Here is a 7,425-nt window from a genome sequence, read left to right as displayed (position 1 = left end):
TGCTGAGCGGCGGCAGCAGCTGGCGGTAGTAGGGCACCAGCACCAGCCCCGCCGCCTCGCTGCTGCCCACCAGCAGGCGCAGCGCGGCCAGCGCCGCCTGGACGACCTCCTCGCTGGGCGAGCGCAGCGCGGCGCGCAGGCCGGCGATGAGCTGCGGGATGACGGGCAGCAGGCGGTCGCCGCCCGCGGCCTGCACCATCTCCTCCACCCCACGCCGGGCCAGCATGCGGAAGGGCTCCTGCGTGTTGTGTGTGAGTGTGTGTGAGTGTGCAGGGGCGAGTGCAGGGTGGTGGGGCGCCGAGAGATGTGGGGGAGGTGAGCAGGCACCCGCTGCAGTGCCGTCGGGGTAACCTAACATGCTCGCCCCATGCAGCAGTGGAACTGCCGCTTCTTCGGCCCACAAACGGCTGATTGCTGTCCAGCAGTGGGCCTCCTCCTTCATCTCACCCCACCACCCAGCCCCCACCCACCCTCCATCCTTACAGGGCTGCCACCCCACCTGTGTCTCCAGCAGGCCGTCCACAAAGACGGGCAGGTAGTAGTGCAGGTCGATGGCCGGCAGGTCAGCGGTCCACTTGATGGTGTTGTGCCGTGCCTGCTCCACGCGCACCGGCAGGTCGCCGCGCTCATACATGCGCCGGAACAGGGTGGAGCGCTGCGTCTTGGCCTGCCCAGCGAGGGTGGGGCTGCCGCCGCGAGCTGCCGGGATGAGGCCGGCGGCGGCGGCGGCGGCGGCGCGCGGGCTGCCGCCGGCGCCCTGCGGCTTGGGCGCGGGCTTGAGCCCGCCCGGGCTGCCCTCCCGCTTGCGCAGGTACTGGGCTGGGTCGGGGCGCTCCGAGGAGGCTCGGTTGTCAAACGACTGCGTCATCGGGGGTCGGCGGGTGGCGGCGCCGCTGGGCGGGTGGTCAACAGTCCGCGCCTTGGATGCGGGAAGGCGTGCCGGAGCGACACAGCGCGCAGCTGTGTTGTAAAGGCGAAGTGCGCTGGTCAGAGCTCGGCTGGAGCGACCCGTGACCGGCTTGGGGCGGGTGTAGGCTGGTGGCTCCTTGCAGGCAATTGGACGAGCTTAAGGGAGGTCGGGAATTGGAACTCAAAGAAGGTGGAGTCCAAGGCAAAACAGATAGCAAGAAACCGAGGTACACGTGGCGTCGCAGCTTGGTTGCCGCCTTGCGCTCTCCTGCTTATCCCAAAACGTACCCGCCAGATCACCATGCTGCGGAGGGCTGCTGCAGCGCTTGCACGGCGGCACGAGGTGCGGGCTCCCCGCTGGGGCAAGGGTTGTGCCTGAGCCATCAGCCAAAATGATCAGGAGGCGCACCTGCCCGCGATCAACCGGAAACACCCTGCTGTGGTGCAGGCCCTGCTGCAGGACGCCCTGACTGAGGGCCAGCCCGCTTGCTGGCGGGCGTTGCAGCAGACACGGGTGAGCGGGGCCTCTCGCCGGATCGATTTGTAACCGAGTGCTGCCGCCGCAGTGCAACAGGCACCACAGGGTTCCGCCGCCGCCGCCACCCGCCCGCCGCTTGCAGGCGCTGCACCCGTCGGCGGCGGCGCAGCTGGCGGAGCAGCCCCCCAGCAGCAGCGGCAGCGCCCAGCACCTCCCGCCAGGTGCCACGGAAAGCGTGGTGGTTGGCGCGCTGTCCGCGCGGGCCGCCAAGGCAGCGCAGCAGAAGCCCAGCACCGGCGTGCCTGCAGTCACCAAGTTCCTTGGCTTCTCAGGTGCAGTGCTTGCAGTGCTGTCCTGCCTTTCTTGCATTTTGCTCGATCATCGGCGAGACCTGGTGCATGGGGAGGCATGCTGGGCCTGGTGGCCAGCTTCCCACGCTGCGCCAGGCTGCAGCAGCCTGCCGCGCCCCTGCGCTGTGCTGCCTACGCGTCGTGCCCGGGCGCCGCCGCAGGCGCGCTGCCGTTCTGGGTCTTCTCACCCTCCGTGGCACCGCTGCTGCCGCTGGACCTGCTGCTGGAGCCGTCCATGCTGGCCAGCACGGGGCTGCTGCAAGTGGGCTACGGCGCCACCATTCTGTCCTTCCTGGGTGGCGTGCACTGGGGGCTGGCCATGACAAACGTGGGAGGTGGGTGCGAGACGGGGTGGAGGGAGGGTTGATCGGGGTGGAGGGTTGACAGGGGTGGAGGGAGGGTTGACCAGGGTGGAGGGTTGGCTATGGAGGGTCGACTGGGGCGATACGAAACACTTGGAGAGGGAAAGCAGCCGATGAAGGGCACCTGCGGCTGCTTCTGCCTGCGGCCGCGCGTCCCTGCTGCTGCCGTGCTTCCCTGATCCCTGCCTCCCTGCTCCCGCCCCCCCTGTGTGCGCAGGCGACGTGGCGTTTAGGATGGCGGATCAGCGGTACCTATGGAGCGTGCTGCCCTGCCTCATGGCCTGGCCCACTGTGGCCATGCCGGTTGCCCAGGCGGCAGGCATCCAGGCAAGCCTTCCCTCGCATGCGTGCTAGCTGGCGACGCAGCCCCACTGCTGCTCTCTGCTGTCGCACGGTTCGCTGCCAATCCTCCCCTTGCGCCGTCACATGTTGGCTCGCTCCCTGACTGTGCGCCTGCCGTGCCGCCTGCCTGCCTGGCTGCCGCTCCTGCAGGCGATGCTGCTGGGGGTGGTGTATGCCGTGGACAGGGCATGGGCCAAGAAGGGCCTGCTGCCGCCCTGGTACATCCGCATGCGGCTGCCCCTCACCTGCATGGCGGCAGGCGGCCTGGTGCTGACTGCAGCCACCAGCTAACGCCGATGCATAGCGGCATGAGGGGAGTCCCGTCCAGGTGTTACGCCGCCGCCGCCGCCGCCGCCGCCAGCTCAGCCGAGTGGTTGCAGTAGATCTGCCTGTAATCGCACCTCCTTCCCAAGCACATCTGACTCAGAGCCTTCTACAGCTCACGCAAAAGCGGCAACTGCGGCAGATTGGCGGGTCGGCCATCGCCGCCATCGCCGCGTGGGCCCCATCGAGCTGGGACTGCACAGCTGTTGATAGCGCTGCATGCAGATCTCTCGCAGCGGCAGCCTCCTGGCCAGGCCAGGCCCTGCTCGGAGGCCGTGCTGCAGGCTTCCGCGGCGCAGACCCCTGCGGGTGACAGCCTTCTGGACGCCGCCATGGGGCAACAGGTGAGCGGATGGCGGCCGCCGCGACGCCGCCGAAAGCAGCCGGCAGTGCCCCTGCCGCCGCTGCCCTATCGCCTGTGCGTGCGCCGCCTGCCGCCTGTGCCTCTGCCAATCCAGGCAATTGCGCCTGGGCGTTCTGACCTCATGCATTCCTCCCCTGCGTGCCTGCCTGCCTGGCTGCAGCGACGGCGAGGCGACAGATGATGAGATCCTGACGGCAGCAGCCGTGTCGGAGCGCGGCGGGCGGCCAGCCCAGCGGCAGGTCAAGCAGGCGGTGCCGCCCCCGGGCGCAGGCAAGCTGGGCTGGGCGCGGCAGCGGGAGGCGTGGGGATCGCTGCCAGGACGGAACTCGCTCCCTTTGTCGCTGCTGGCTGCCTGCACTCCGGCCTGCCTTGCATCGCTGCAACCCGGCCTCTGCTCAGCCCTGGCCTTCTGGTTGCTCCCACGGCCTGCCACCCCGCCCTGCAGGCGTGGCCGAGGAGGTGGCTGCCCGCCAGACGCTGCCCGCCTTTGCCGCCGCACTGACCATCATCACCGTCGGCGCTTTCCTCCTGGGATCCGCGATACGGCGGTACATCCTGCAGCCAGCAGACCTGCCAGATGGACGCGCCGACGGCGGCTCCAGCGGCAAGGCCAAGCGCCGCGGCGGCGGCGGCGGCGGCAAGGGCCAGCGTGGCATGCCCAGCGTGCCCAGCGTGAAGGACCTGCTGGGCCAGTATGCCAAGCCGCCAGGCGCCCCGAGCGGCGGCGGCGACGCGGTGCTTTCTTTGGCCGCCGTCCAAGCCAGCCACGAGGCGGAGGCGGCGGCCTCCGCCGCAGCAGCGCAGGAACCAGCGGCGGAGGCAACGGGGGATGCAGCCCTGCCCCCAGCAGCAGCAGCAGCAGAGCAGCCAGCAGAGCCAGCAGCAGCAGAGCCAGCAGCAGCAGCGGCGGCGATCGAGGCAGCGCCTGCGGCAGCGCCTGCAGCGGAGCAGCCACGCGCAGGTGCCGATGAGCAGGCCGCGCCGGCTGAGCCCAGCCCTGCAGCCGGCGCGGGCGTCGCGAAGCTGGCAGCTGCAGAGGCCGCAGAGGCTGGCGTGCCGGGCGCTGTGGGCGGGGAGGAATGGTGCTCCACAATCCTAGAGCCAGCCATGCGTGCGGCTAGCGCAGCAAAGCACAAGGCGCAGCAGGAGGCGGCGGCCGAGGCGGCAGCAGCAAAGCATGCAGCGCACGAGGAGGCCGCCGCGGTAGCATCGGCCGCAGCCGCCGCGACCGCAGCTGCGGCGGCGGCGGCTGCCGCGCCGCTGCTGGCCTGCCAGCAGCTGTGGGCGCTGACGCAGCAGGCGGGCGAGGGGCCGGTCATGCTGCGCCTGCTGTTCCCGGTGCCTGGCGGCGAGGAGCAGCACTGCGTGGCGCTGTTCCAGGTGCGACCAGCGGGGCTGCCTGCCTCAGGGGGGTGCTGGTGGTGGGCAGTAGGGTGCTCCGCTACAGAGCAGGGTGCACTGGGACAGATTTAGGTCGCTGCCTGGGCGCTGGCGCAGGCTGCCTGCGGTCTTGTGATGGGAGCAGGCCTGCCTAGCCTCCGCCAGCGCCAAGCAGCTGAAGAGTTGCCCCTTCGCCCGCCTGCTCCCTGCCCCGCCCGTCCGTCGGCCCGCAGGAGGAGGAGGACGCCGCGGCTGTGCAGCGCGCGCTGCGGCTGGTGCTGGGCCTGCCCACCGCCGTGCAGCAGGTGCCCGCGGCGGGCATGGTGGCGACCGCGGCGCAGCAGCGCTGGGGCGCCGCTTTCTTCGGGGCAGGTGCCCTGCCTGCGGCGCTGGCGGCTGTGGAGGATGCCGCGGTGCAGCAGCAGCGGGTGGCTGCGGAGGAGGAGGAGGAGGACGGGGAGGAGGGGGTGGCCGGCGGCGGCAGCCACGAGGCACCTGATGCAGCAGAGCTGCTGTTTGGGGTGCTGCAGCAGCAGGCGCAGCTGCTGGGGCGGGCCGAGGTGCAGGCGGCGGCGGCGAGCCTGCTCGCGCCGCCGCCGTCGCCGCCGCCGCCGCCGGGCCCGAGCACACCAGCCGAGGCCGGCCGGCCATCCGAGCAGGGCCAGCAGCCAGAGCCGGCAGCCGCGGCAGCGGCGCAGCAGCAGGCAGGCGAGGCCCAGCAGCCGGAGGCCACCCCCGCAGAGCAGCAGCTGCCACAGGCTGCCGAGGCGGCGCCAGCGCAGGCAGCCCCGCCGCCTGCGCTTCAGGCCGAGCAGGCGGCGGGGCCGGCGGCGCCGCAGCGGCCCGGCGACATGCAGAGCCAGCGGGCTGCCGAGGTTGCCGCCGCGGCCAGGCAGGGCGTGGACCCTTGGTGGGAGGAACAGACGCGGCGGCGGCCCCCCGCCAAGCTGGATGCCGACTGGTGGCTGGCGCTGCCGGTGCTGCACGTGCCGCAGCTGCTGTATGGAGGCGGCACCAAGGGCCTCATGACTGTGCCCATCTGCGTGCCAGACTTCCTGCACGCCAGCGGCGGCAGCGCTGGCAGCGCCGCAGGCGGCGACGGCGGCGACGCGGCCAGCGGCGAGGCAGGCGCCGCCGCCGCCGGCGAGCAGCAGGCCTCGCCCGCTCCCGCGGCAGCCGGCGGAGCCGACGGCGCGGCGGCGGACGGCGGCGGCGGCGCCGCCGCCGCTGGCACCACCTGCGAGCGGCGCCTGGTGGCGTTTGCTGAGCTGGCGGACGCCGAGGCGCTGGCAGAGTGCTCCCTGGCGCAGGTGGGCCCCTCGCACAGCGTGCCACCTGCCTGCCGCCGCGCCCCTGCCTTGACGCTGCGAGCACCGCGCCCCGCGCGGTGCCCGGTGCCTGGACCGCTCCTCCCTCCCCGCTCCTCCCACTGCGGGCCAGAGGCCGACCCCTTCCCGCCCTGCTGCCAAACCAACACCCGAAACCCCCGCCGCCACCCCCGCGCAGACCGGGAGCGGCGTGGCGGACATCCAGGTGCTCAGCGTGCCGCCCGCCAAGCTGCGGCAGCACGCAGAGTCCAACGCATGCGGCGTGGCGGTGCTGCCCAAGGGCGAGCTGGCGCTGGCAGCGGGCACAGCCTACGACGCGGTTGTGAGCCTGGTGGTGGACGCCGTGGAGCGGCGCTTCTACGAGGAGGTGCTGCACCGAGCGTACGCGCGCATGCTGGAGGCGGCGGCGGGGGCGCGCGCGGCGCAGCGCGCGGCGCCCGCCGGCGACGGGGATGCCGGCGTGGCTGCCCAGGGGCCAGCAGAGCAGCAGGCGGAGCGGCAGGCAGAGACGCAGGCAGAGCAGCCACAGTGAGGGATTGTGGTTGCGATTGCATGCCGTGGCCGACTGGCGGTTGAGGCGCCTCTCGCTGGACGCTTTACACACACCTAAGCAGGGCAGATCTGAGGGCTGACGCACTACCGAGGAGGACGCAGAAGGGGATGGCAAGTGGCCGGCGGGGGCGCCCTGGGGGCGAAAGGGATGGGTACACTCGTGAGGCCGGCCCGCTGCCAGTGCCGTAGCAACACAGATTTGAGCGACGTCAAAATGGAGGGAAACAGGGCGCGAAGCGAGCAGTCATAAGCTTAGAAATGCGATGCGTGAGATGTGATGTGCAGAGGGGGGCGCCCGGCGGCGGCTGCTGGGGCAGGGCAGGGCGGCAGCGCGGCCGCCCATCTCAGCTGCCCCTGGTCGCCACCGCCTGGCAAGAAACAGGCTCTCAGTGCTGCTAGCTCTCGAGGAGGAAAGAAGAAGGGGACAGGGGGACACAACTACGAAAAATGGCGCCAATGAGCCGAGGGTCGCCGCCCACAGTACAGCGGTACAGCAGGAGCAGCCGGGGCCGCAATCAGGCAGGGGTTTGGTTCTCATGGGGCCTCCCCAATAGAGAGAGGTGTATGGCATGGTGGGGGAGGCGCGGCAGCTGCTGTAGTGAGGTGGGCGCAAGGGCAGTGTGCGAGGGGGTGAAGATACAGGGGGGCACAGCAGTGGGCGCACACGGGAGGAGAGAAAGGCGGAGAAGGGCCGCCGGCCGCACGTGCCGACAATTTTCACGGCACTCGGCAGGCATGCGGGCGAGCGCATGCGGTCACGCCCACGGCCAGGGCCAGGCAGCCCGCCGGCCCGCATGCTGCTACTGCTACTGCGGGGGCGCGCGCGCCTGGACCTGCCCCAGCTTGCCGTTGCGCCGCCGCTGCTCCATGGTTGCTGCCACGGCGGAGGCGAGGTCCACAGAGTGAGGGGGGCCCTCCCCCGAGTGGTCCATCGAACCCAGCGCCACAGGCCCCACGCCCTCCACACCCACATCCATCGACATGCTCTGCACCTGCACCCAGGGGGGGCGGCAGGGGCACACACGGCACGTCAGGA

At 71.6% G+C, this 7,425-nt stretch overlaps 4 protein-coding genes across 4 annotated transcripts in view; 2 read left to right on the top strand and 2 right to left on the bottom strand.

Annotated features, from left to right (window-relative positions):
* The window catches only part of CHLNCDRAFT_11055 (hypothetical protein), a gene marked incomplete at both ends in the record, with an annotated part of 1,212 nt that extends 557 nt beyond the window's left edge, over positions 1 to 655 (bottom strand). Inside the window, 2 exons of the mRNA XM_005849068.1 lie at positions 38 to 238; positions 500 to 655. Of these exons, the coding sequence (XP_005849130.1) occupies positions 38 to 238; positions 500 to 655 (357 nt within the window). The remainder of the gene's footprint in view (positions 1 to 37; positions 239 to 499) is intronic.
* Positions 656 to 1,210: 555 nt separating this feature from the next.
* CHLNCDRAFT_143716 (hypothetical protein) lies at positions 1,211 to 2,732 on the top strand (the record flags this gene model as incomplete). The annotated part of the gene is made up of 6 exons (XM_005849271.1): positions 1,211 to 1,252; positions 1,358 to 1,423; positions 1,530 to 1,719; positions 1,899 to 2,072; positions 2,317 to 2,402; positions 2,592 to 2,732. 6 exons carry the CDS (start codon positions 1,211 to 1,213, stop codon positions 2,730 to 2,732), a joined length of 699 nt encoding a protein of 232 aa, XP_005849333.1.
* Positions 2,733 to 3,097: 365 nt separating this feature from the next.
* On the top strand, positions 3,098 to 6,369 carry CHLNCDRAFT_143715 (hypothetical protein; the record flags this gene model as incomplete). The annotated part of the gene is made up of 5 exons (XM_005849270.1): positions 3,098 to 3,109; positions 3,400 to 3,430; positions 3,575 to 4,509; positions 4,743 to 5,819; positions 6,016 to 6,369. 5 exons carry the CDS (start codon positions 3,098 to 3,100, stop codon positions 6,367 to 6,369), a joined length of 2,409 nt encoding a protein of 802 aa, XP_005849332.1.
* An 826-nt stretch (positions 6,370 to 7,195) lies between these two features.
* CHLNCDRAFT_143714 (hypothetical protein) overlaps positions 7,196 to 7,425 on the bottom strand; it is a gene marked incomplete at both ends in the record, with an annotated part of 5,423 nt that continues 5,193 nt past the window's right edge. Inside the window, one exon of the mRNA XM_005849067.1 lies at positions 7,196 to 7,381. Within this exon, the coding sequence (XP_005849129.1) occupies positions 7,196 to 7,381 (186 nt within the window). The remainder of the gene's footprint in view (positions 7,382 to 7,425) is intronic.

Source organism: Chlorella variabilis, assembly GCF_000147415.1.
Source record: "Chlorella variabilis unplaced genomic scaffold CHLNCscaffold_6, whole genome shotgun sequence".
NCBI classification, from domain to species: domain Eukaryota; kingdom Viridiplantae; phylum Chlorophyta; class Trebouxiophyceae; order Chlorellales; family Chlorellaceae; genus Chlorella; species Chlorella variabilis.
Note: the sequence above shows the minus strand (reverse complement) of the source record. Positions and strands in the feature narration are given on the sequence as shown.